This window comes from Penicillium canariense (genome assembly GCF_028826845.1).
Source record: "Penicillium canariense strain IBT 26290 chromosome Unknown utg000006l_segment0_segment0, whole genome shotgun sequence".
Classification (NCBI taxonomy): Eukaryota; Fungi; Ascomycota; class Eurotiomycetes; order Eurotiales; family Aspergillaceae; genus Penicillium; species Penicillium canariense.
This window is the reverse complement of record NW_026622733.1, coordinates 822,903-848,618: the sequence shown is the minus strand read 5'-3', so window position 1 is coordinate 848,618 and position 25,716 is coordinate 822,903. Positions and strand designations below refer to the sequence as shown.

Below are 25,716 nucleotides of genomic sequence, written 5' to 3'. Positions count from 1 at the left end.
GTGTATTCTACTTTTCTCTTTCTGTTTGTGTATGATAGTTAAGCACGCGGCCAATGGATGCATGGAGAAGAACCTCAGGTGTCAATCAATCACGTGTGTGAATGTAAATTTATCATGTGACCGGTTTCGCGCAGGGCCAATCTGCGTCACTTCACCTTCGCATATTGCTGCGTCACACTGCAACCGCACCGTCCTAGTCCACTCCGTCTTAAGTCAGTGGCTTCTGAACTCTGAAGTTGTCAGCCTTATATCCTTGCAATCACAATGGGCAAGAAGAGACGTGGTCCCTCGCTGGACGAGCTCATGGCTCGTCCATGGTGCTACTACTGTGAGCGCGACTTCGACGACCTCAAGATTCTGACACTGCACCAGAAGGCCAAGCACTTCAAGTGCGAGCGCTGTTATCGCAGGCTAAACACTGCGGGAGGTAAGTCTCTCATTCATGCCTGCGACAATGTCTTCGACGTCGGGATCTAACACAATGCGCCTGTAGGATTATCGGTGCACATGAGCCAAGTCCATAAGGAACAGCTTACGGAGATCGAAAATGCGCTGCCTAACCGATCAGGCCTCGATGTGGAAATTTTCGGCATGGAAGGTGTCCCCGACGACGTGCTACAAGCTCACCACCAGCGTGTTGCAGCTCAGTTCCACCAAGCAGAGGCCGAGCGCCAGGCTACGACTGGCAACCCTCCAGCGGGCAGTGGAGCCGATGGCCAGCCTCACAAGAAGCCGAAGCTGGAGAATGTATCAGATATAAAGGCGCGATTGGCAGCACACCGTGCGAAGCGCGCTGAGGGCGCTGCAGGAGGTAGTAGTGGAGAGGCAACGCCCGTGGGTGCTGGGCAGTCTGCGCCAACTCCCCCCACATATGTAGGCTTTTTGCTCCCCACTACGCAGGTTATAATCCAGTCCAACTCACAAAGCTTATTTAGGGACGACCACCCGCCATAGCTACAGCTGCGCCCGCACAGCAGCAGCACTCGTACCCGCAACCCTATGGAGGCACCGCAGCTGCAGTCGCAGCCGTAGCCGCGCCCCCTTACCAACAGACCGCAAGCCCCGGCTATCAGACATTCTCCCCGGTTGGTGCAGCGCCTTACGTTCCGGCCGGATATTCACCTCAGCCATTCCCCGGCCAGCTCCCCGCTCCCGGGTACGGAGCTACTCCCCCTCCCTTCCCTCAGCAACAAACTCCCCCGACCGACTCGAATCTTCCCCCTCGACCAGGGAGCCTGCCAACACTTGCCGGCCTCCCCCAAAGGCCCGCCTTCGGCGCACCTCCCGTCAATGCGCAACAAATGCAACAGATGCACATGGGCCACCTAGTCCCGCCCACAGCAGCGCCCGGCTACGTCAACGGCGATGCGAGCCAAGTTTCCGGACAGGTCTCCTCGTCTGTTGATGACCTGATTTCGGGCGCGGCAAAGCAAGCCGCTGCAGCGGAGAAACCAGCTAAGAAGGACAAAACCAAGAATACGCGCATGATATATTCCGACGAAACGACTAGCCCCGAGGAGAAGATGGCCCAACTCCCGCGGTACACATTCGCACGCACCGAGCTCGCCGGCTCGGTGGTCGACCCGGCGCATTAAAACTTTGCGAGCGAGCCTCTAATTAAGCATAATCGATCGGAACGGAACGGAACGGACCGAATGAGGTAGAGCTTGAGACGGAAAACGCGAGGTGCTCTGCGCGTTGCAGGGATGGAGGGATTACCGGGCCCCGGACTCCAGCTAAGTTCGACGCATACTCTAGCTACAGATGAGCATTTGATTTGGCTGGCTGTGTTTTGTTACCTGCCCTGATCCATCAGTAGTTCTGGCGACAAGTGAACATGAACATGCGCATGAGCAAGACGCTGCCACTGCTGATGCCAATGCGTTTGAGACTTATCCCGATGTGCGCGACCATGGTGCTTGTTGGTGAGTCCTGTCGGTTTTGAGTGTCTCCCGCACACTAATCGGGGTCGCTGGTGGACTGGGAAGGATGGATTCCGACCGTACGTCTCCTGCCCTTGCCGAGTCCGTTTTTCTACTTTGTTCTACTCGTTTCTTGTTCCATGGCATTGGATCTGGATCTCCAACTGGATCTGGACGAGGTGGGTCCTTCTGCATGCCGGATCGACGATGCCATCTCACTCTTGATGTAAGTCTTTCTTTTATCTTTAGCGCTCTAGAGGTAGGGAACCACCCTCTTCGATGGTTTTTGAATGTATGATTTGGAACATTATGTCCCATCCTGAGGAGCTTCCACGCCAGAGGCATTGGAGGTCGTAGGTGTACAATATCGTCTTGACACTATAGATAAAGACATCAAAAGACGCCAGACACAAGCTTGATTAATCAATTTGAGGGAGTATCCTCGCTAAAAACACACTAAAGAGAAAAGAAACTGTAGCTCGGGCAGACCTCTTCCCCCCCCAGCCCCAGATTCATGCCGTCCACAGGCTATCCCTATCCCGTACAGCCAAACCAACTGTGTAGGAAAGAATCAACCCCACCGCTCAAGCCGCCCGCTTCTCACGGAACGCAAGCCCAAACACAACAAGCCCATACGTAGCCAGGACAGACAGGCCCATCGGCACAGGCTTGCCGCCGGTCTTGATCACCCGCGGGATCGAGCTACCGCCCAGCACGGCCGACGCTAGCAGGCCGATTTCCTCGCCGTAGGTCTCACCTGCGCGCAGGCGCAGGAAGCTCACAAGGTACAGGGCGCCGACAGAGAGGCCGGCGGCGATCGAGGGGATCGAGCCGGTGCGCGCGTAGCCGATTGCACCGCCCAGGGAGGTGAGGAGGGAGAGGGCGATCGCGGAATTGGTGGGGAGGGGGTTTGCGTTAGACTGGTGGTGGGTTAGTAGGTGGTTTTGATGAGGCTGATGGGGGAGGGACAGTGTACCATTTTGCGATTGAGCGTGTTGAGGGTGCTTTGATGTGGTGAGGGGTGACTGTTCTTGATCGTCCGGACCTGTCGGGGATAACTTTGGAGCTGGGGCATTAGTCAGATGACATGACGTGCGGAGGGGCCGGATGGCCGAGGCCGAAGTATACAAAACACAAAACGTATGACAGGGGTTGTTGGGGCCAGTCTTCAGTCTTCTTTTCCAGCAATGCAAGGGCAACCACAAAGCTATCCTGAGTCATCAAGCATACTAGATCACGAGAAGATTTTTAGTGCACGAAAAAAAAATAAAAATTAGAATTCCTCGACCAGCGCATTTAGCTCTTCCTCCTCCACCTTTCTCCACCCTCTTTTTCGAATCAGATCTCAGATTGGCGACAGTGTTGCGCTCGAGAGCCCTTGCTCCTCATTGTTTCTGGCAATAGTCTCCATAGCAATAAGCTGCGGCCCGATAAGTGCGTCTTTCGCCTGATGGTTCTGCTCGTCGATGTGCACCGCCGAATCCTCTAATATGGCAGTTTGGGCCCCGAAAACATGCCGAGAAGGTCGCGAGAACCCGCGAGTGCGCACAGACGTACCAAATCTAGGCAGGTATATAACTCCAATAAAATATCCGCAGAACTACGCGATCAGAATCAGAAGACCTTGATATTACACATCAGTACTGCTTGCCTGGAAATCGAATCCCAAGTTGGAAACCAACGCCATGATTGATACCAAAATTATCATCAACGCGCCACCCGCTGTAGTTCGGAAGGCTGTATGTACATCTTCTCTTCTACTTACAAACTTTGGTTAAAAAGAAATCATGCCAAACCCTCCCAGTCTAATTTTCTCCCTCTGTATAGTTTCTGAACTTCGCCGCTCTCCCAATCTACCACACCCGCTTTATTGACAGCATCGTCTCCCTGAGCCAAGACACGCAAAACGCCTTCACACCCGGTGACAAGATCCGCATAACGCTCAGTGCGGGAACTTTCACCGCGTCAGTTGAGGCCAACTCCCCCACAGAATTCGCCTGGTGTGGAACGCTTGGGAGCAATTGGGTTTTCCACGGAACGCACAGTTTCAAGTTCCTGCCTGCTAGCGAGACGGAGGAGACGACGCTTTTTGTGCAGACGGAGGTGTTTGGGGGTGTCTTGTCGCTTCTTGAGAAGGTGACTGATGGAAGTCACATGGCGGAGAAGTTTCAGTCGTTCAATGAGGATTTGAAACGGTATGTTGAAGGTGGATCCTGCTAGGGGAAGGTTCATCGAAGATTTGGGGGGCGGAAGAATGTGTAGATATCAGCTGGAGAGGACCTGGGATCTTAACATTACAACGGATCTGGAAGATGGGTGAAGTATGTTTGTGCCAGCAAATACGGCTAGCTAGGACGGGATTGAGAGGCATGATGGTAATGGTAGAGAGGTTGGAACATTTCACATTTCACATTCTATATAAACTTTTTAGTCATCATGCATATACGACTGATTCAAACCATGCCTTTCATAACACATTTAACCCGTATGCACCCGGCTATGCTCGCTGCAACATTAGTCTTGAACCCGCATCGCAAAATTCGCCTCAATCGTCTCGAGTAATCTTCTTCCCGGTGTCGGCTGACACCTCAATAGCACCGTATCCATTGCCGCGAGGCTCCTCGGCGTGGATCTCTTCTTCTTCCTCCTCCTCTCCCTCCTGCTTACGGTAAGGACCCTCCTGCTCAATAATCCAAAACGCAGGAATGACACTCGTCAGTCCAAGCGTGCCCAGTAACCACCAAGGAACAATCACCCAGCCTTGCTTGACCCCCCACGAAAAGGCAGCGCCAATAAGAGCCGGACCTGCCGCACGACCCAAAGCACTGACGCTTGTCCCGACACCGTTCAAAGTGCCGAGCACAGTCATACTCGAGGCGGAGTTGGTCAGTAGGATCGTGCTGCACGGGATTCCGAACACAGTCGCGCCGAGCTTGGCGAGCATGACCGCGAGAACTGCTGGAACCCGCAGCTTCTCGGGCACTAGAGCGGTGAAAGGGGTGATGAAGAAGATTATTGGCAAGATGATGGCGGAGACTTTGAAACATTTCAGGACGCCGTAGCGCTTAGCGACTGGTGGGAAGCAAAGGAACTGGATGACCATGCCGATGATGCCGGTGATGGTGTAGAACATGCCAATTTGGGGAGCATCTTGATGGGTTATTAGCTGGTTGTTACAACTTCCAGTGATTGGGTAAACCCGCAGGAGGATACTGACCGACACCGAAGCCGCTGGCAAATTTGAGGGGGAGCTGTACGTCAGGGTTGTCGTGGAAATTCTGTACAGGGTAGTGCAAGAAAACTGGGAAGACCGAGTCAAACGCCATGGAGAGCCCCGACATCAAAGTGTAAGACAGGAGAACCAGGTTAGACTGAGGCGTGAAGATATGGGACCAGCTCGGCCGCACGACGGGCTTCGTTTTCTTCTGCTGTGGTTGAGTCTCGCCAGGCAGCAAAGACGTCCGTTCCTCATCAACGCCTTTCAACTCAGCCAGGCGCTTCTTGCGCGACGTGCACGGCCTAGTCAGTGCTTTTCCCAGCTCAAGACCAGGGTCATACCGGCCCTTTTTTGTCTCCAGCGTCTCCTCCAAAAACAAAAACCCGGTCGTAATTCCCACAAGAAAGAAACAGGCAGACGCTATATTCGGTAGCACAAAGGGAAACCGTCTGAGGAAAGCTGACCCCCCGAACAGATCAGGGTGCTTCTCCGCCGGGCGTGCCAGGGCCCCGCCAAACGCGGGCCCAAAGATGCTCCCGATCGTCCAGACGAGTGGCATGAGGCTGAAAGCGCGCGGCTGCAGTTCGCGCTCGGGCACGATCTCGGCGACCATGGTGCGCAGGATGCCGACGTTGCCGTTCATCAGGCCGATCAGGGCGCGCGAGACGAGCACCATAGTCAAGGTTTGCGACATGCCCAGCATGATCGAGATCAGCATGGTGCATGTCAGCCCCGAGAGAATAATCGGCTTGCGGCCCACGTGGTCGGACAGCGTCCCCCAGGGCACGGCCATGATGGCTTGACTCACCGATGCGACCGCGGACGCGATGCCGGCCCATTTGGCAACTTCAGGCGCCGGTACGCCGACATATTCGATGAGTTCAGGCTGCGTTGCATTTGTTAGCTAGGTTTGTCTTTTCTTTCCCGGGGGGGTTGGGGTTGCGAAAAAAGAGGAGACGGAGTTTGGGAGGAGGTGGTGGTGAGCTCGGCGAGATGGCCGAGCTTGAAGCCGCGGCATGGTTTTACAACGTACCAGATAGGGCAGGACGGAAGTGAAGACGACTATTTACAGCGCGTTCCTTAGCATGAACCATAGGCCAACACGCAGTTTGAGGCGACTCAAAAAATCTGCGATCTCATAGGTTGGGGGGTGGAACCTACTGGGCTCGGCGAAGCGACATATTGCTAACCACATCAGCTTGAAGGCACTCGATGAGTCAAGAGATGCGAAAAATGAGACTTACACAAGATCAACAGCTGCCGCACCGGCAGCTTAGCTTTGTGCATTTTTTATGGGTTTGACTGCTTCTCGTAATCTAGCGAGCCGGCTCTCTCACGCTCCAAATGCAAGGGGAAAAAAAAATGAAAAAGCTGGAGAGCAGAGGAGAGGAGGAAGAAAAAGAAGAAAGACCAAGGCCCAGATCAGCCGCACTACCAAGACCACTTGAAGGTTCTTACCTTGCTAGACCTTGCTTGGATTAGTTAGTTCGACCTCAAGCCACTCCGTCGATAGTACGGGTGGTCGGTAGAACCCCAGCAGGCCCCGCCCGGCAGACTCGGCAATCGCTGCAGTCAGCCTGCATTCGCGGTGAGGTTGCATCCAATCGAACTTGACCTGCCAAGGCATTAAGGGGTGCAAAGGCATGCTGTAAAATGTAATAGCATATCATAATATCATAACATCCTCTTAGTTTGACTGTACGACAACTAACAATAAGCACAACACGGGTATAAACCGAGAAGTGTATACCGAGTATACTAAAAGTACTCGACTCGACATCCAATGGGACCACCCCGACTACAACCCCGGGTGGAATCCCGCCCGACTAAGACAGCAGCTTGGTCGCTGCGCCGATCCGTTCCTGGATGATACGGCTCCATTTCTATAGGGAACAAAGTAATCAGTAAGGCGGGGCCCTGGGTGTCTGTCCCACACGTTGTCAGAGCTGTCACTCACCTTGGCATTCTCCACATCGCCGGCGTCAAGGCTCTCCACTAGTCCGGGGTAGGTGGCTCCCGAGTAGCCAGTCCAGACGCCCGGCGCAAACACGACGTGCTTGAACCAGTTGCGGCCGTCGAGACCGGGCTGGTACAGGAACGCCCGCTCGATGCCCTTGTACTTGTCATTGGCGATACGGATCTGGAAGTACAGCCGAACCTTCTTCCACCAGTGGTACCAGGGGACGTGCTCGTCCAGCTGCTGGTTCAAGGACGCTGCGTAGGCATCGAACTTGGTTGCGGCCGCCTGGAAGTGGGAGATGGCCCGGTCGAGATGGAGAAAGTCGAAGTGGGCCTTCTCGGGCAGCTTGTCCGCAGCGGGCTTGACTCGTTGCAGATACGAGTCCAGCCCCGCAGCATAGTCGCCGGCGCTAAAGGCGATCAAAGGCGACTCGACCAGGCGTGCGGCTGCCAGTGCCCACAGCTTCGTGGTGGTGATGTGGTAGGACCAGTTCGGATCGCCAAACTTCTCCATCCACGCGAAGCTATCGTAGTTCGAGTGGTAGTGGTAGACAGGATCGTTCTTCCCGCGACTGAAGCCGAAATCCAGACTGGCCACGCCCGCAAAGTCCTGGAAGGCAGTGAAGTCGCTGCCACTGCCCATGGTCGCGATCTTACCATCCCAAACGTCACGCACAGTCTGGCCGGGAACAGTCTGGTTCGGGTGCTCCACCAAACCAGCAACCTCATGGATAAGCTGGTTCAGCAGGGGAGCGGCACGAGGGCCAAAGTCGGTGCCAGAAGCAGCCACATCGACGTTCAGGTATGCGACGTTAGCCTTGGACAGCCAGTGGAGGTTCTCCTCCACCCACTCGGTCGATCCGAGTAGACCATACTCTTCACCGTCCCAACTAGCAAAGACAATAGTGCGCAGCGGCTTCCATCCAGCCTTCAACGCCTCGCCAAAGCTGCGAATCACCTCATTCATCGCTGCAGAGCCGCTGTTCGGGTCTCCGGCACCACCAGCAATCCACGCATCACGGTGATTGCCTAGGATAATGACCTCGTCCGAAATGGTACCCTTAAGAACACCAATGACATTCCACACGGGGGTAGTCACATACTCCTGCTCATTGTTGAGATTGATCACAATGTCCTCGGGCGAAGGCCCGATGTTGTATTCAACACCCTTGTGGCCAAGAGCACCGCCCTGCCAGTACTTGTTGAAGTCAGATGCCTTGGGGCCATGTCCATTGAGGGCCTTTAGGAATGGGATGACCTCTTGATAAGAGATAGGAAGCGACGGGATAGATGGAATGGAGTTGTGAGGGTCTTGACGCTCACAGCCAGGCTTAGATGGATATCCTGGGGTGGTAGGGTCACCAGGAGCAATGCCTATATCAGATAGTTAGATTGCGGGCAGTATGGAGTTTGAAAAAGGATTGTTGCATACTCAGGAACTGTGTGCTACCTCTCTGGATCGCACTGGGATTCCGCGCTGGGCCATTAGGGTATGCCTCGTAACCATTCTCTTCGGTGATCTCGCCATCTTCTTGGGGATCACTGTAGATAAGCACACCGACCATACCGAGCTCCTGTGCTCGCTTCACCTTGAGACCACGGAAGATGCCACCATACTTGACGATAGCAATCTTACCCTCCAGGGTAATATTGGCGTTGAGGAGGTCTTCAAAATCCAGATAGGTACCGAAGTTGGCATACACAAACTGGGCAGTGACATTACCCGTGGCCGAGTACCCGTGGAAAACAGGTACCCGGTCGCGCAAGCCTGAAGTGGGATCTTCCTCCAGCACATCCTCCTCTAGGGTGGCCTCGAAGGTCACCTCGGTATTATCGCCCGACTTCTTGAGCAGGGCCAGGCGGTGGTCCAATGGGTAGTTTAGATAAATATCATAAGAAGCAAGGGTTGTATCCTCCACGCCAAACTCCTTCCACTTCTCCATCGTCCAGAGCGCCTGGCTCAAGTTCTTGCCTGCCAAGTGGGGTCCGGCAGTATAGTACTCGCTCCACTCGCGGGCCTTGGCCGCGGATGGGGTGTTGAGGAGGATCTGCTGGAGCTGGTCATAAGGCAGGCCGTCACCCTGAGGCCAGGCACCATGGGGATATGGGTTCGCCCATGGCAAATAGGACCAAATAGAGCCGTGCTCGCGGGGTAAGATGGCGGACGGAATCAAAAAGAGGATGACGACAATCACGAGAAGCGTGCCGAGCAGAAAGGTACATGTGCGGCGGAGGGTGTGGTGAGGGTACCGATGCCGCCGCGGCGCGACATTGACCTCAAGTAGAGGTGTCGTCTCTGAAAACGGCATTTCTACCTTCTCCCTCATCGTTGACACATTGCAAGAGGGAAAGAAGAGCTGCTTCTCATTCTCCGCACGTTATCGCGTTATCGGATGACTAAGGGTTTCTGGCGGACTGGGCCGCCCCCGGTGGCTATTCACCTGCCTCTTCGGGAAGGCCGATATCTTATCATAGGTCTATGCTGATCTATACTGTAGAAAATTTAGTTTGGTCCCAATTAGATGCCACTTTCATGAACTCACTAATGCTGATACATCCCTATGCTATCATTGACATTCCATAAGAGTAGCACGGATGCCTTCAGTCTCTGTGGATTCCCTCGTATAACATCCACTCTCAACTCCTCGACTTTTGACTGGAGAATGCATATCAATTGAATCTTAGTAAATAGAAGTATACAGCCCCAAGGTATCACGAAAGCTATCATATACAATCGCTAAGGTCGCAAAAAAGAGGCAGCTGAATCCGAAAACAAATGGGGGATCAAAGCTATACAGAGTAGCTCAAGGACCCAGATAAAGCTGTTTTAGATGCGATGACACTACTCCGTGAACGACTCTTCGAGTTCATCTGGAATCGGTACCACATCGTCCAGAGCAGGATTCAGCTTCTCACCGAGAGCAATGCTCTCCCGGAGAATTTGGCGCGCAGTGTCATCACTGACTCCCATGTCCTCTTTGACCAAACGAACTGCGAGCTCGGGAACAAGGACAGACTGAGCGTAGCCGACGACGCCTGCTTGCTTGACGATGTGGTCGGATGTAGCTAATCGGCGTAGTTTCAAGGCGAATCGATCGGTGAGTGCTTGCAGCCTGGCCAGATATCAGTACCGTGAGCACCAACTCATTATGGTATTCTTACATCTTCCCGGATCCTTTTGTCCCATAATACCCGCAAGACATCGTCTCAAGACCGTCGCCAGCAAGGGTAAGACGAAAGTTCTGCGCTTTCCCGCTTCTCAGGGTCGAATTCAGAATATTGCGGTAGAAACAAGAGCAGTCTGGGATGAGAAGCTTCTCAAGCTCGGGGAAGTGCTTTTGTACACGCTCATCGAATGTGTCCCAGTCAATGTCCGGATAGCCTTGGGACTCCCAGTCCTTCTTAGCCGTTTGTTGTTGATGAGATGCACAGAATTGTTGCTGCTCGCGAACACGTTGCTTTGGCTGAGCGAGGAATTGTTCGAGCAAGTTCGGGTCGACTTCTTCCTTGCACATCGGACATAATGCTGGGCGTGGTTGTGCCCTGGCTTCGGAAGATGGAGAGCTGGGGAGTGAACTTAAAGAGGAAAGGAGAGAATCCTCATCATCCAGGTCTTTAGACTGCGGTTCTTTGAAAGATGAGGCCCCTAGGGAGGAATGGGAATTGGAATCAATGGAGAAAGCAGGAGGATTTTTGAACCCGGGCGACGATTTCCTTGTTTTCTTTCCGGGCCGTGGCTTACGCGGACTCGGGGCATGAATCTCCCTGGGAACTTTAAAGCCATCATCCGGCTCGGAGTCTGACAACTTGGTCGCCTTCTTGCCCTGTGCAGTGTGGGCCTGAAGCTTAGTCTGCGGGGAGCGTTTATCAGGCGTGGCGGACGATCGAGCGACGAAGCTGGGAACTCGAGATAATGAGGTTGATGACTTGTATGTGTGTGTTCTGGCCCGCTTGGAGCTCTGAGTGGAGGACCAGGAGGCGAGGAAATCATCCTCATCGCTATCGCCCATCATGTTGCTGAGGGTCCTCGTCATGCCTCCCCTCCGCGCAGACGACGGGGCACTCCAGCTTTCCTCTGCAAGCTTCTCCTCCAAGGTCTTTGTGTGAACGATCTCATTGGGTCTCCGGAATTCGATGCTATCGTCACTCAATTCGTCCTTCAATTCGTCCTCGCTGGAACTGAGAGGATCTGCGTCCGTCGCAGGTTCATTTTTGTCTTCGGGCTTCAGCTCTGCTTCCTGTGGCTCGGGCTCGAATTCATAGTCAATATCGACAGAGTCCAGATCGGTCAAAGGTTCGTCATCGCTCGACAAGGGCACTGTGTTCATAGCAGGCTCCTGCTCATTGGGTTTCGCTTCGGCCGTCGGTTCAACGCTCGCTCCCTCGTCCTTGTTGAAGCTCGACAGCAGATGTCTCTTGGGTTGGTTGTTTCTCGTGAGACGATTCGACGCGTAGCTCGAGTCGGGTTTTGCATGCGCCCGCATTATAGAGGAGGTGACGTCGCGGCTGGAGTGTTGGAAAGGTTAGGATGGCACACGGGATCCGTGGTTGCGCGCGCGCATAAGAAACCGGGGAACGGGTCGCGTCGACCGCGCGAAACGGTTAAGCACGGGCACACGCGATTAACATTAAAGGAGGGATTGACAAAACGATATTACCAGGGGGCCCAACGACCACGAATTGCGATCTGGGCGGGGAGAAAACGAAGACAATACTGTAGTTACGTGAGGGAAACACGCGTGACACACCTCACCAACAACGACAAGCCCCACCACGTGGAGACTCGCAGCAAAGACAGCAAAGACAGCCAAGCACAGATAGCTACGCGAGAGAACAATGGCAAGTGAAGCTGCCTGTTGATTTGATTCACTGTTGCTATACATAACAGCCATTCAGCCATATACACAATTGATCTCCCATACGCTTATGCAAAGCAATGCCCCTTCTAAAGTCCCAGGAAAAGCTATGGAAGTCTGAGGGAAAACAGAAAGAAGGAGTAAAAAACAAAAAGCAATATCCCGTCATTATTCAAACGTCATCTGGATCTCACCATCCATGTGGCCATGGCCATGATCATGATCATAATCGGCCCAAGCATTGGGCTCCATAGCCATGGCCCCAACTGCAGTAGCACCAATGCCCGTAGGCATCGTGGACGAAGACCGCAGTTCGGGCCGCGCTGGCGGGTCGAAATGGTGTTGACGGCCGTCGTGGAAGGAGGTGTCAAATGTCATTTCGACGGGCTCCTCTCTGTGTAAGATGGCGGGATCGGTCGTGATGTGTGTGGTTTGGATTCCCGCGGAAAGCTGTGGCTCCGACGCTGTACGAGGAAGAGAAGGGAGACCGGGCTCCTTCAGCGTTTTCTCTTTCTCGACCGGAGTCGCAGGTCGAACAGACGATGGCTCGGAGGATGGAGGGTTTAGGTTTAGCTTCATCGGGGGAAGAGTAGATTCTAGCTGCTTGACCTCAATCGCTTCCGAAGCCAATTCGGCTCGAATGGCTTCGATATCGAAGAGGACGGAACCCGGGGTACTGTTGGCCTCGGTTAAAGTGTGCTGCGGAGAGTTGCGATCAACACCATATGTCTCCCATGTTCTCTTCTCTGCCATCTTGCCGCGTTTGAAAATACCAAAGCGCTTTTTCTCTGGCTTCAACTCCGCTTCTCGGCGAGCCTCGTCGATCTCCCGAATGAGCTCCCGTTGTCTTTCGGCATGATTGTCGGGATCCGGGTCCTCAATTTCTGCGAATTCATCTTCCAAGACCTCCCATCCGACCTGTCGTAAGATACGGGGCATGGCAGCACGGTAGTCCATATGGCCATTGACGGTTTCAGTGAGGTCGAAGTTCTCCAGGCCTGGGATGCCCTCAATGGGTGCGAGGCCAGACACGCGCATGATACCACCGCTAGTAGCTCGGAAGAGGTATCCCAGAATCCAATCGTTTTTGGAGTAGCCGTTCACAAATCGACCAGAGATCACGCTGCGCGCCTTCAGATATTCATCTTTGCTGGCCACAACCGGCGAACCAAAGAGATAAACATTTTGAACGAGTCCGTGGGCGCCTTTGGCAGCTAGCTCCTTGATGCATGAGAAGATGACGCGTGCACCCAAGGAGAAGCCCAGCAACGTGACGGGCCGGCTTCCAAGGTTTCTGTCCTGTAAGGAATCCGCCAGGACTAGACCTGCCGCATTGGCACGAGCTAGCGAAACGTTCCAGGGATTGTCGATGAGGTAGGCAAGCTTGGTGAGGACGAGTGGAAGCTGCAGCGAGGCCATCAGGGCCATCAATATAGTACTGCCCAGCACTTGCTGTAAACCTTGTGTCAATGCCTAGTAGGAGATTCAGTCAGTCTTGATTCTAGATCACTGTTGAATTGAGATTTACCTCTGTAGCAAGAATGTTGATTGTGTCACCCATACTGAGCAGCATTTCAGGCTCCCAGAGAACAGAGTAAATATCCCCCATGATGGGGTCCACGGTACTGTACGGCAACCGGACATCATCGACTTTGCCAGTCATCCAGCCAGAGACCGTTACAATCAGATTGAGCTTTTTGTTGTTGTGAAGAGGACGGTATTCGAACGTTTGGACCGCTCCCGTACGCCGGTGAGAAGCCTTTAGACCGATGGCACTTCCGCCGAGAGTAGCACTCGAAGCAATGAGGGCAGTACCGCCAACTCCACCCAAGAACGCACTGGTACCAGAAAGGCCCACTGTCGTGAGACCGGCTGCAAGACCAGCTCCAATCACAGGAGCTAATAGCCCTGCCGAGAGACCAATAACAAGACCACCACCGACTGTGGCAAGGCCCATAATCATATATTTTTGCGTCAGGGTCGCCTTTCGGCGCTTTTCCATGTGTTCCGATTCATCCCAGGTCTCTTTCTCGGCTTGCTCTTGCATTTCCAGAGCGTCTGTCACGCGCTTCTCAAATCGGGAGATCTGCAGCCAGGTTACATCCATCGCTGCGCCCACTCTTTCAAGCAATGTCCGTGATCGGGCATCATAAGTTGAGTCGGCAATCAGCAAGAGGAATAGATCACAGAGAACTGTCCACCGAAGGTCAATATCAATTCGGTCAGACGTCGGCAATTGGGATATTGTCTGGACTTCTGGGACATCTTCCTCGCCCTCATGAGCATCATACGGTGGTGGCGAACCGATTTCAGAAGTCTCGGTCTCAGTAAACATCTCGGGGCTTGAATTGGTTTTCACGGTGGGAGATGGGATCGAAGAGGTCGACCTTTTGGGCTCGTCCTCTGCCATGGGGTTCTTGACACGCGCATTCTGCATGAGCGGGCGCACCAGGTCTCCAGGCTGCACACCGTGTCCAGCAAGCTGCTCGATCATGAGTTGCTCGGCTGGGCTAATATCCATATGCATATACAATCGCCCCATCATTGCTTGGCCCCATTTCCTCATGGCATCATGGGCTTTCAGAATCACCTTGCGGGATGCCTTAGTCATGGGTACTTCGCTCAGCTCAAAGTTCATCCCATGAATTGCCAGACGGACTACACCGACATAAGCAATCTTCTGCGTCTCGTTGAGGAGATCCTTCGTGGCTTGAAGCTGGCTGACGGTATCGCGGAGCTCTTCGCCTTCCACACCCGCAGAATTGTCAGCTGCTTCCCGGAAAAGATAGCTCGTATCCTCGTCCATGCTGGTGGCGGATTGAGCGTCTTCATCGAGCTGAACTCGAGTATATCCTTTTCCAGCCCCACCTAGTCCACTGTATACGGCCTCGTCGTCCTCTTCTTGAGCGCCACGAGCGACCATCCTTCCATAGTCATCGTAGTAGTCCATTTCTCCCAGGGCAGGCATTGCCTGCCAATCCAAAGGGTCTTCCTCCTCTTCCTCGCTCTCCTCGCCGTGATGCTGAGGTTGTTGGACCATTCGTTGGTGGGACCATTCTGAGACTTGTGCGCCCTTTGATTTCGACATTGATCTGCGATATGGAGGTGGGGGAGAGGAGGTTTCGCCGCGAAGCTCCTTGGCAGGTGCAACATTGTGCTCTGGAGACTTTGTCTTCGTGTCTTTCTGTGCGGTTTGTTTCTCTAACCCCGCCTCAACAGTCTCGGTCCCTTGCTCTGATTTGGCCTTATCCGTTTCCACATCCACTCCCTCCTCCTTCCCTAGTTTCTCGGCCGCCGGGCTGGCCGTTTCGGGGTGACGATCGGCATCTTCAGGGGAACCGCTAGGGGATTGTTCGGTTTTCGAGCGAGTTCGAATAGGAAGACCGAAGTCATCCAGCTCCTGCGGTATCTCCTTCGATTCCTTCAATCCAGCATTGGATTTCGAATCTGATTCTGTCCCCTCCTGAGGCTTTATGTTCTCCGTTTCGTTGCCCGTATCGTCGGAGGCGGCGGAGCCCGTGTTGGAGGGCTGTGGGGGAGTTGATGCAGGCGGTGCAGGCTGATCGGAGGTGCCATTGATGGTGACACCTGCAGCGGGCATGATTTCACATAGACAGAGGGCCCTTGCGAGCTCAGTGGTTGGTTCGGAAGCCCGGTCTCTGGGTGCGTTCCTTCGCACGTTCGTAGCTCAGCACCCGTGAGTGCACACTCATTCGGCCCCGATATCAGAGGTCCCGCAGCACAGGGCGATGTTGTCTTAAATTTCCCCGGTGTCCGATGATGGTGGATCCTGTGGTGGTCATCGGACTGGGGATATCTCCGCAGATGACGATCGGGCGACCACGCGGGAAAGGGAGGTTGGTTGTGAGGGGCGGAGGAGCGGCGAGGACTGCCGCGGGACCGCCAGAACAGAAGCCACGATAGATTCGACGATCCGTTGTATCACGATAGGTAGCGACTGGAAACAAACAAGAGTCGGTCTCTCAAAAATAGAAAAATCCAGCGTAATCGAAAAGGGCGAAGACAGGCGTGGAAATCACGAACCGCCGGCCACCAAGGAGGAGCCGAATGCGGAAGTGTGTGGCCAGCGGGAATGCCGAGTTGCTACGAAATAAACAGCTTAAATCCCCTACTTCCTATGAAAACAGCACAATCATCCCCCACAGTACGCATCAGCTATGCGATATCTCAATATCTCGCATGCCGACGTATCCAAGCTGCCTGTCAGACGGCCATCGCGAGTCATCTCCAAGGCTTCGGCACTTCTGTGTTTCCTCTACCGGGCCCGTCAACTGCGCCATACTGTACTCCCGTCGGGTCCAGTTCTGTCCCGAAGGTCGGTGGGAGACCTTATCACGACGAGTTGCGACTCCGTCCCGGTCGACTGCATGTGGTTGCGCTCTGCTGGGCGAGAGAGTCCTGATAAAGGCGCAGCGTCGATACGAGGACACGGAGCAGCGGCACGTCATGCCGATCACTGTTCGAGATGGGCTCGTTTGATTACCTGCTTTTCGAGGCAGTGCACGACTGGGTACTTTTGCTGACCGTCGCCCGGGTTTCAAATCAAACGGGGAATCTCATTGTCCTCGCCCGCGCTAGCGCGGGATAGGCTGCAGATCGGCTCCGTTGACCACTTCAGGCCAAAGGGAGACCGTCTGGGGCTCCAGCCATGGCGTCATGCACGCGGGGGCCTCAGCGCTGACGGGCGTGGTTGAGTCACTTGATATGCACAACACTTGCGGCTCTGAAAGAGGGGGGGAACAGGAAGGGTCCAATAGGCCCAGGGCACATTTAATGTTCGACTCGTGGCGACTGCAGTCCTGAGGTATTCCGGACCTCTCGCATCATGTTCATCCGTTCTATCTGTCCTCTCACTACACGACCTGAACCACTGCGCTGAACAGCTGCTGAGAGTTACTCCTCATGACGATGGCGCAAGGCATGAAGACGGATTCGTGCACTGGGTGGACTTCTGATCCACATAAAGGCCCTGAAGCTGCCCTCAACCGCATCGCTGGCGCTGGGTTCCGGCTCTCGCTGCTCCTCAATGCCGCCGCTTGTCAGCTTGCACAATCTAGAATCGAGATACACAGCATCGCCAAGGGCATTTCGCTCTTTGCGTTGAGCCTGAAACATCTCGGGCAGGACCTGGAGAAGCCAAACCTGAAATGCTCCCCCACAGCCACGGAGAAAGCCTGGGAAATCGCTAGCCAGGGACAGATGGTTTTTGTTGAGATCGAGCATATGTTGGATAAGCTGCAAGGCACCGATACCAACGAGGACCTGAGCTGGATTCCCATGCAGGAGAGGTTGAAGTGGTGCTTTCGAAAGCAACACGTCACTTACCTTTTAGCACAACTTGAATCGCTCAAGCTCAGCTTGATCGTGATGACTCGGATTCTGCAACTGGGCGCCTTGCTAAAATCAAGCGAACGCAGCGCCGAGTCGACTGCGTCTGCACTGGTTCCAGACGATATTATTGCACAAGAAAAGGCTGAGACCCAGAATATGATCATCGTCAGATACTGGTCTTTGAAGCGTCTCGATCGCCTATGGGATCTTGTGGAGCAAGAGGCCGTGGATGCTGCGAACGACCCGACGAACCAGAAGATTACCTCCAGTTATTCCTCAAGTACGGCCTCGGCATTGAGGCCCCTGGTGACTGCAACCAAAGGCTTGGATCTCTCAAAACTGCCTGCGGTGACCTTTGGAGATAGTGACACAGGCTTAACTCACCTGGAGCGATCACCAAAGGACATGGTACATCTTTCAGAAGGTGCGATGAATCACCTGCTGCTGATTTGGGTACCTTTGGATCCTTCCAAGCTTCAAGGCACCCGAAACCCATCCCCCGATACCACCAAATCAAGTCCACCACGTGCCTACGTCCTGTCTGACTGCGGAGACGACTCGGATAATTCAGATTGGGACGGCCATAGCTCCCACGGCTATTTTCTGGAGGGTGCAACGGACGATTGGCGCAAGCCTCATTCACAGCAAGCCCGACAACATGCAGCGAAGCTACGTCGGCAATACTCCAGCTATCAAGCACGGGTTGAGAGCGAACCCGAGGCCGATGAATCTCAACGGCGTCGACGAGCCCATCCGAAGAGCCCGCGAATAACCGATTCAAGTGACGAAGGCGAGCAACGATCCACCTCGCGTCCGCTACCAAATAATGTGACGTTCAACGGCAGCCGTGTTCATTCCAACAGCGTTTCTTCCAGATACCCACCCAGTCCCGTTTCGGACCGAGGACCTTCCGCCTATCCCAGCGGTAGCGTCCCACCTCCAAACCAGTCTATCCCCCGTTCACAAGGACCTCTGCCCGGCCAGCCTGCACCAACTCATATCCCGGGACCCCCTCCACAGCCCTACCGATACCACGCGCCCCAAGATTATACCAGCACTCCACCACGATCTATTCCAAACAGTCAGCCCAAAGTACCAACAGCTGCAATGCCCATCCCTTCACCTCGCACCACACCACCGGGTCAATTCGATACTCCATGGACCCGACAGCAGAGCTACAATAACAATCTCCTGCAGCCGCGGCCCCACCCCTCGGCGTACCCGCTCTCATCGTCATCCCCCGAGTCTAGCTTCAGCGTTCGGCCCTCGCCGCCTCGCTCCGCGCAACGATCTCCGACTCGTTCGCACCGTCGATCCTCCCGTGAAGAGGCTAAGGAACGACACAAGTCGCTGACACGCAGCGCCACTCGTGGGCTGGCGGGGATCGGCGCTATTGCAGGGTTCATGGACGCGCTGGAAGCGTTTACGTTACTCTGATATCCTGTTTTGGATTGTTTGTCACTTGATTTCGGTTGCGTCTTTTATGATTTGTCCATTGATCCCCCGGAGCGATTTGATTTTCCGGGACACAGTCGTTTCAAACCCCCCCCTTATTCTAGTCGTGGATAAGTATCACCAGGTGACGGATTCCTTGGGTTCCACAAATTGATGTGTATTGGCGTTCCATCTGTACAGCCCGACTAATAATCAGCGAGATGCACATGAAATGAATTCTATAGCTTTTCTCCCGGAGGAAACCTGACGAATATATCCCGTTTCACACGCACACGCACTCGTAACATAGCGACCTTTGTTTCCAAGCCCCCTGCGACGAAGTTATATGACGCCCCTACCCTAACGGGCCACGTTTCCCTCAAGCAATCAATTAACCGTCACCACATCACAGCATATGACCCGTCGTTTCATTCAACAAAAACCTTCCTCGTAAACCTACACCCTACTAATTGCGGCCTCCTGCTAGCGCAAGCGCAGCGTCGACCTCATGCATGTCATTCCATTCCATCCCCATCTCTGCCTCTGCCTCTGCCTCTGCCTCTGCCCCAATGTCCCCCGGCAGTAAACCCTCCACCCCCAACCAGTCGAAACCACCTCCACTTTTATAGAAATCTCGATCCAGCAAAACAGCCCAACGGACCAAGGAAAATATAGATTGCACCATCGCCAAGCTGCCAACCCATCCGTCCCCACCGGCGCATTTTAGCCGGATCGGGTCTCATTTTTCCGTCCGTCGGACACGCAATGTTAGGCGGAACTTCCGTTTCTACCGATGCGCCGATCCACTGTGCGCTGTGGACTGCCGCTCCGGACTCGGACTCCATTGGGAAGAGGATGAGGGAGGCCTGGGTCGGTTGGGTATTGGGTAAATCGGTCACTGGATGGATGGGATTGGAGGTCTGCTTTTGGGCCAGTTGAGTTCGAGTTTGGTGGTCTGGTTGGGTGTATTTGAATCGGCGAGGCCCTGTGCCGGCGGGCTGGGGCATCTCTTCTTTTTTTTTTTCATTTCGCTCTTCTTATCGGTGCAATACTCGATCTATACCGTGCCGCTTTCTTCTATGGTCCACTGTTCGTTTGCTCTTGTTGCTCTAGGGATGAATATTATCTGCTCTTTGTGAGTGGATATTATATTTTCTTATTCTTATTAATTATGTTCTTGACGTCCTTCCTCATTTCGTGGGCCAGCTTTTTCTACCTTTTTTCTACCTGTTCATACACTTGCCGATGTTGGGATGCATAGATGTATATGTCGAGCATTATGCCAGCGACAGAATGCCATTCGCTCCGCCCGATGCCAATGAAAAAGATCGTCCCAGTTTCCGATGATCTCAACCATGATTTCCCAATATTTTCACCAAATCTATACCCGCCCCCCCTCTTACCCACGATCAGAATTCCGGCAGTGGAGGCATGCCGAAGATGCTCCCGTCCGGAAGCCAACCGTCCAGCTCCATGCCCGTCCCCGGCATGGGGCCTCCGCCCGGTGGAGGCATTCTTTGCGGATCATATGTGAACTGAGGGGGTAGGGTCGTTGCTTGGGGGTGAGATGGGTGATATCCCCCAGGCACGGACGGGAAGAATTGGGGGTGGCCATGGCCTTGACCCCCATCCATGGGCCACATCCCGGCCCCGCTCATCGCCACATATTCATTCCGCATACTGTCGATACCAGGCGGCATATGCGACACAGCCGGAGGGACTGAGAATGAGTCCACTGCTGGCGGATTGACCGGGTCCAGGTGTGTTGGATGGTCCTGTGACCCCGGCAGATGGCCTGACGAGGGAATCGGCTCCGTGGCTGCGGACGGACTCGCTGATACCATCCCCGACCCAACTTCACCGGCGCCGCCTCCAGTATACCGCTTCTCCAACCGCTCGTGCCAGTCCCGTCCCTTGACAGCCACCACATGGTACCACCGACTCGGGATCTTGTATTTGCCGCCGCCGCTCGCCTCACCCAACTTATCCGCCATCGCGTCGAGGTAGTAGCCGACATTCACGGTTTCCGGAGTCACCACCTCGCCGAGGGCACCCGTGCGTACGGAGAAATGGATCTTAAGCAGGGAGGTCATGGCCATAACGAATCGGGTGTATGTCAGGTTCGGCATTCTACGCATCGTGTCCACACTGCAGGTCAGGACTGCGTCGAGCAGTTCCTGTGCCGCGTTCATCCATTTCACGTTGATGTCGATGCGGATCGCACTCATCTGCGGGTCCAATGGCCGGTGGCTGTCTTCATCGAGGGCGGGGAGCGTGAAGTAGCGCTTTTTAAAAGCGTCCGGGTCGCGGTAGCCTTCCCCTACGCCGAGTTCATACATGGCGAGGACGGCGGATCGATATTCGAGGATCATGGGCACTGTCAACGGAACGGTTAGCTCATGATGTGGGATGTCCGGGATGGCAAAGTGAGGACCGACCTGTGAGCATGTCATTCGGGGTGCTCCTCCTCCATGCATCCATCCGCTTATCGAACCATCGCAATACAGCCTGGACCCGCGACTCGGTCAAGGGGGATGAGGCACTCGTGTCGTCCAAGCCGAATGAAGACATCGCTTCATCGGTGATTCGTTGTAATTCGAACCAAACCGCCAATTGCCGGTCTGTTCTATGTGGCGATCGCTCTAACTGTTTCACACACTCATCCATCCAATCGTTGAATTGCAGCAGATTCGGCCGACGGGTCTTCATGGCAACGCTACACGGCCAAATGTTAGGACGATCCAACACCCACTCAGGAAACACCCAGATACTTACGTTGAGCCCAGATGGTAGCAACCCAGAACGGCCCTGGCTTGCTCCGCCAAAAGCTCATCATGGGGCTCATGCCTATTCCTACGGTCGGACTTCTTCTTCGACACCCGGCGCTTTGTGGCCAGGCCGATCTCCAACGCCATCGTCGAGGCGATATGGGTATACTGATAGAACTGCAACTTCAAGGGCGAGCCGGGGGGTAATAGAAGATGACCATGAGCAGCAGCGCTTGCACCAACTCCAACGACTTCTCACCCTCGATGAAGAACCGCGCTGCATAGAGCCGGACCATTTCACGGTTCAAGACGCCCGCTAGTCCCGCATCGATCGAGATCGCCGCCGCCGCTATCACGGAAAGAAAGAGGATCGGTTTGGTCTGTCGCAGCTGGGCGGCCGTTGTAGTGGATGGCAGAACCACCAACGGGAAGAAAAGGGTCAGCTCATGGATGAAGAACGCCACCAGCTGCTCTGCATCATCGAGCGATACGATGCCCCGGTCGATCACATCTTCCGCTGGAGGCTGGGGATCGGGTGAAAAGGTCATATGCAGACCGGAGAACGACGGTGGCGCGGAAAGAGGGCCACTGCCGGCCATCTCCGCGTGTGCAGTATGGATCAACTCCGGCGAGTAGTCCATGAAGCGAACCGAATCCGTCGCACTGGTCGAAGCTTCCGGGATGGGGCCAAGATGGTCGTGCAAGTCCATCTCGCTCGACTCATCGGGGGAGCCATCACTCCCCTCGGGCGACTCTGGCTCGCTTTCTTCCCGGATGCGATCCTTCAGCAGGGAGCGCATCATGCGCATCTCCCTCTCGAGCTGGGCTACGCGCGAGTCGGTGCGTTTTCGGGGCCGCCGCCGCTGGGGAGCGACAAAAACGCAGGCCTTCTTGCCCTTTGCACATCGCTGGCACTGGTTCGGCGTGGACGGGTTGGGCAGACACCGCACCTTCAGGCTGCGGCACGACTCGCATGAGCGGTTCAACTGCTGTGCCGGGAGCGACTGGGCTGTGCTTGGTTCACCATGGGGAGTCGTGGAGGTCTCTGACATGTTCACACAGCCGGTGGGACAATGTCAGAGAGGAAGAAGGCGAAGGGAAGAGAGCGAATCACACTAGATAATGAATGGAAATGAAGATATCTTGAATATTTGCTGTCCATTCAATGGTATGGGATGAGGTATGGATGACTCGATCCAAGTGTCGATCACGCAAAGGAAGCGCCCGAATGAGGAAGAGGGAGGGAGAAAGAACAGGGACTATTCAACCAGGGGATTGCGACTCATCGTATCGAATGCAACTGCAGGTGGGACGGCGAGCATGGAGATGACATGAAATGCCACGTCCACATGAACAAGGAAGAGGGATCGACGACAATCTTCACGAGCAATCATCGATTCACAACTCCTGCAGATCTCGAGATGCCCACGGCTTCGTCCGACGTGCTAGTGTTTTAGCGGACGAGGCAGAAAAAAGCCTCAGGGAAGTTTAATAGGCCCAGCAGCGAGAGGGGGGGGAGGAGGGCCAGGCAGGCTTGGCTCGAGTTACGATCATGTGCGAGCGAGAAGGAAAACCTCGCCAATGCAGCGAGTCTGCCTCAGGGCCGAAGCTTAAAACGAGCAGAATATGACTCCCAGGGGCCGATGCGACAGTGTGTGTGTTCGTGTTAGGTAAGTGGTAGTGGTGCGATGGGTTCATAGCCTAGGCAAACGCGTTCAGTTTTACGGCTCGGTGGTCTGGGTTTAAGGAACTCTCTGCGTAAAGGCCGATTGACCGTTGGTGGTTGGTTAACTGTGTTTTTTTGCCCTTTCGTCCCACAGCGATCCACCGCAACTGTCACCCTTACTATGGGGTAGAAGTCGAGGTGGATTCGGGAAGAGGGGGGAAAGCATCGCCCCCATGGCCCCCCAGGCCCACGAACCAGCACAGGTGCTGCAGGTCGAAAGAGACCGGAATGAATGGGCCGGATGAACGAATTAGGCGAATAAACTGCGGAAGGAAGTCAGGGTCCAACGGGCCGGTGTGCTGGATTAGGGAGGAACAGGCACCGACACCAACGGACGTAAATCTGGCGAGATAGTCGCGAATGAGACGCCGTCCTGTGCTGCCTCTGGGCTGGAGGCGAACCCTAAAACTTAGACATGGCGAATCACTAGCCCTGTGGAATCCCCTTCCCCACCAGCACTGTATTTGGCCCGCCTCAATTGGTTCGCAAGTTTGAAACGATCCCCAGCCCCGACGGGTCCGACCGATTGCCCAATTCGGGTGCTCTTGCGACTCGGTTCCTGAGGTTAACTCCGGGAGTGGATGGGAAGAGAAAGTGGGAAGTGGGAAGTGGGAAGTTGGCAGTGGGCAGTGGGCAGTTGGAATCTTAGTCAGACCTCCGCGGTGGGCATCCTCGACGCGGAAATTGCCCGCGCCGTCCGCTCGTCGTGGTTTTATACTTCGGGCTATTCGAGAACCCGCGGGATTAGGTTGAGGCCGTTCGTAAGCAGGTATGCAGTACCGTGACTATCCGAAGGACAAGGCTGACGCAGGATATTCGGGGATAGCGGCCTTGCGGTATGTAACCCGAGGATAAAGACCAAGCTGGAACCAGAAGAATAGACGAACCAAAGTAAACCTTAGACCCATCCCGGCCCCTGTTTCCTATGACCACCCTGGATGCCAAGCTGATCCAGAACCTCGACGCCACAACCGCCGCGGTTTCGGCGCTGGACGAGCAGGACCGCCAGCTGCAGCATGTGATCGGCTCCAGCGAAAGCTGGAAACGCCCTTCGACACCACGGCTCGCCTCGTGTTCTCGGTATGCCGTGGAGCGCACCGGCATTCCCTGGTGGAGAATTACAAACATATTGATTGAGTCCGTTAGAGCCACCAAGCCATGGCGATCCCGATTGGCGGTTGATCTGAAGCGGTTTGACGCTATTGCCGCCACGGCCGGCCAATCTGCGGATGGATCATTCCAGGTGCAGGATTTCAGAGAGATTGGTGCGGACCCGTTGCTTGTAAGTGTGATATCAATTCACTCCTCTAGGGCTGGTCCCTGCATAGTTGTTCACGAGCGTTCCCGGACTAGAGCGCATCGTCGGCTTCCTGGCTGCCATGTCGGTGGTCGAGGAAGTAGATCGCGATATATACACTTCGACTCCACTGGCCGCGTCCTATGTCTCCAGCTCTCCCCTCTCCGCAGCCGTCATTCATAGGTACGACATACAGTCAATCGATTATGCCACTCATCTAACATATCTCCCCAAGCACCCACTATACAGCAGTCCTGTCGAAGCTCCCCGAATACATCCAATCCAACACATGGCAAAGCCCCTGCGATACCTTCAACGGGCTCTTCCAGTTCGCCTTCCCCTCCCCCACTACTTCGACTTCCTCCGCACCCACCCCTATTACGGCCAAGCCTTCAGCACCGTCATGGCGATGCCCTTCCGCCGGCGTGGCCAGGATTGGTTCGCGTTCTTCCGGTCACAGCGCGGCTGCGGGTATCCCATGAGACGGACCCGCTCCTCGTGGATATCGGCGGGGGCCAAGGCGAAGATCTCAAGAGGCTCCGGCACCAGTTCCCCGATTTGCGTGGCAGACTGATCCTGCAGGACCTCCCCACCGTCATCGCCGGCGCCACGGATCTGCCAGCCGACATCGAGGCCCAAAGTCACGATTTCTTCCAGCCGCAGCCCGTGAAGAACGCCAAGGGGTACTTCATGCGGAGGATCCTGCACGACTGGCCCGACAAACAAGCCGCCCAGATCCTGGGCCATGTCCAATAGGCCATGGGCCCGGACTCGTTCCTGCTCATTAGTGAAACGATGCTCCCGGAGTCGGGGGTGTTGCTGCCCTCGGTGATCTCCGATATGCAAATGATGGGCTCATTCGCTTCGCTCGAGCAAATACGCGACCAGTGGCCCTCCTCAAGAGCGCCGGTCTCGAGCTTGTCCACGTATGGCCCGCGGGATGCGACGTAAGCCCGGTGGCGCTGGCTCAACAGTTAGCTCTCTTAGAAGCCCGCTTGCACAGAGAGGCTGTGTGTGGGTAGGCGCTGTAATGGGACTGGCGCCGGTGCTTTGGCGGAGCTGCGGGACGCACGGTCCTCGCACCTCTTGGGGACGCGTATGCGTTTGGGCACCGGCCGAATCGCATCATTTTGTCTCTCCGCTACTTGCTGCCCTCGACGAGTAGGATCGAAGTTTCTCGGAAGA

At 54.9% G+C, this 25,716-nt stretch overlaps 12 protein-coding genes across 12 annotated transcripts; 5 read left to right on the top strand and 7 right to left on the bottom strand.

The window, feature by feature from the left end:
- Positions 1 to 264: 264 nt before the first annotated feature.
- N7482_008302 (putative C2H2 finger domain protein) lies at positions 265 to 1,595 on the top strand (the record flags this gene model as incomplete). Its single annotated transcript, XM_056690426.1, has 3 exons — positions 265 to 427; positions 494 to 873; positions 936 to 1,595. The coding sequence occupies 3 exons, from the start codon at positions 265 to 267 to the stop codon at positions 1,593 to 1,595; spliced, it is 1,203 nt and encodes a 400-aa protein (XP_056540191.1).
- A 911-nt stretch (positions 1,596 to 2,506) lies between these two features.
- Positions 2,507 to 2,901, bottom strand: N7482_008301 (TMEM14 family protein; the record flags this gene model as incomplete). Its single annotated transcript, XM_056690425.1, has 2 exons — positions 2,507 to 2,842; positions 2,899 to 2,901. 2 exons carry the CDS (start codon positions 2,899 to 2,901, stop codon positions 2,507 to 2,509), a joined length of 339 nt encoding a protein of 112 aa, XP_056540190.1.
- Positions 2,902 to 3,607: 706 nt separating this feature from the next.
- On the top strand, positions 3,608 to 4,142 carry N7482_008300 (SRPBCC domain-containing protein; the record flags this gene model as incomplete). The annotated part of the gene is made up of 2 exons (XM_056690424.1): positions 3,608 to 3,661; positions 3,750 to 4,142. The coding sequence occupies 2 exons, from the start codon at positions 3,608 to 3,610 to the stop codon at positions 4,140 to 4,142; spliced, it is 447 nt and encodes a 148-aa protein (XP_056540189.1).
- A 325-nt stretch (positions 4,143 to 4,467) lies between these two features.
- On the bottom strand, positions 4,468 to 6,426 carry N7482_008299 (MFS transporter; the record flags this gene model as incomplete). Its single annotated transcript, XM_056690423.1, has 4 exons — positions 4,468 to 5,072; positions 5,140 to 6,025; positions 6,173 to 6,201; positions 6,384 to 6,426. 4 exons carry the CDS (start codon positions 6,424 to 6,426, stop codon positions 4,468 to 4,470), a joined length of 1,563 nt encoding a protein of 520 aa, XP_056540188.1.
- A 539-nt stretch (positions 6,427 to 6,965) lies between these two features.
- N7482_008298 (M28 family metallopeptidase) lies at positions 6,966 to 9,425 on the bottom strand (the record flags this gene model as incomplete). Its single annotated transcript, XM_056690422.1, has 3 exons — positions 6,966 to 7,022; positions 7,097 to 8,472; positions 8,531 to 9,425. The coding sequence occupies 3 exons, from the start codon at positions 9,423 to 9,425 to the stop codon at positions 6,966 to 6,968; spliced, it is 2,328 nt and encodes a 775-aa protein (XP_056540187.1).
- Positions 9,426 to 9,940: 515 nt separating this feature from the next.
- Positions 9,941 to 11,582, bottom strand: N7482_008297 (RTC4 family protein; the record flags this gene model as incomplete). Its single annotated transcript, XM_056690421.1, has 2 exons — positions 9,941 to 10,211; positions 10,261 to 11,582. The coding sequence occupies 2 exons, from the start codon at positions 11,580 to 11,582 to the stop codon at positions 9,941 to 9,943; spliced, it is 1,593 nt and encodes a 530-aa protein (XP_056540186.1).
- Positions 11,583 to 12,122: 540 nt separating this feature from the next.
- On the bottom strand, positions 12,123 to 15,555 carry N7482_008296 (TMCO4 family protein; the record flags this gene model as incomplete). The annotated part of the gene is made up of 2 exons (XM_056690420.1): positions 12,123 to 13,427; positions 13,483 to 15,555. The coding sequence occupies 2 exons, from the start codon at positions 15,553 to 15,555 to the stop codon at positions 12,123 to 12,125; spliced, it is 3,378 nt and encodes a 1,125-aa protein (XP_056540185.1).
- Positions 15,556 to 16,883: 1,328 nt separating this feature from the next.
- On the top strand, positions 16,884 to 18,743 carry N7482_008295 (uncharacterized protein; the record flags this gene model as incomplete). Its single annotated transcript, XM_056690419.1, has 1 exon — positions 16,884 to 18,743. One exon carries the CDS (start codon positions 16,884 to 16,886, stop codon positions 18,741 to 18,743), a length of 1,860 nt encoding a protein of 619 aa, XP_056540184.1.
- A 1,406-nt stretch (positions 18,744 to 20,149) lies between these two features.
- Positions 20,150 to 21,655, bottom strand: N7482_008294 (uncharacterized protein; the record flags this gene model as incomplete). The annotated part of the gene is made up of 3 exons (XM_056690418.1): positions 20,150 to 21,117; positions 21,179 to 21,456; positions 21,516 to 21,655. The coding sequence occupies 3 exons, from the start codon at positions 21,653 to 21,655 to the stop codon at positions 20,150 to 20,152; spliced, it is 1,386 nt and encodes a 461-aa protein (XP_056540183.1).
- A 38-nt stretch (positions 21,656 to 21,693) lies between these two features.
- Positions 21,694 to 22,560, bottom strand: N7482_008293 (Zn(II)2Cys6 transcription factor domain-containing protein; the record flags this gene model as incomplete). Its single annotated transcript, XM_056690417.1, has 1 exon — positions 21,694 to 22,560. The coding sequence occupies one exon, from the start codon at positions 22,558 to 22,560 to the stop codon at positions 21,694 to 21,696; it is 867 nt and encodes a 288-aa protein (XP_056540182.1).
- Positions 22,561 to 24,159: 1,599 nt separating this feature from the next.
- Positions 24,160 to 25,287, top strand: N7482_008292 (uncharacterized protein; the record flags this gene model as incomplete). The annotated part of the gene is made up of 3 exons (XM_056690416.1): positions 24,160 to 24,516; positions 24,563 to 24,714; positions 24,861 to 25,287. The coding sequence occupies 3 exons, from the start codon at positions 24,160 to 24,162 to the stop codon at positions 25,285 to 25,287; spliced, it is 936 nt and encodes a 311-aa protein (XP_056540181.1).
- Positions 25,288 to 25,290: 3 nt separating this feature from the next.
- Positions 25,291 to 25,482, top strand: N7482_008291 (uncharacterized protein; the record flags this gene model as incomplete). Its single annotated transcript, XM_056690415.1, has 1 exon — positions 25,291 to 25,482. The coding sequence occupies one exon, from the start codon at positions 25,291 to 25,293 to the stop codon at positions 25,480 to 25,482; it is 192 nt and encodes a 63-aa protein (XP_056540180.1).
- Between the last annotated feature and the right edge of the window lie 234 nt (positions 25,483 to 25,716).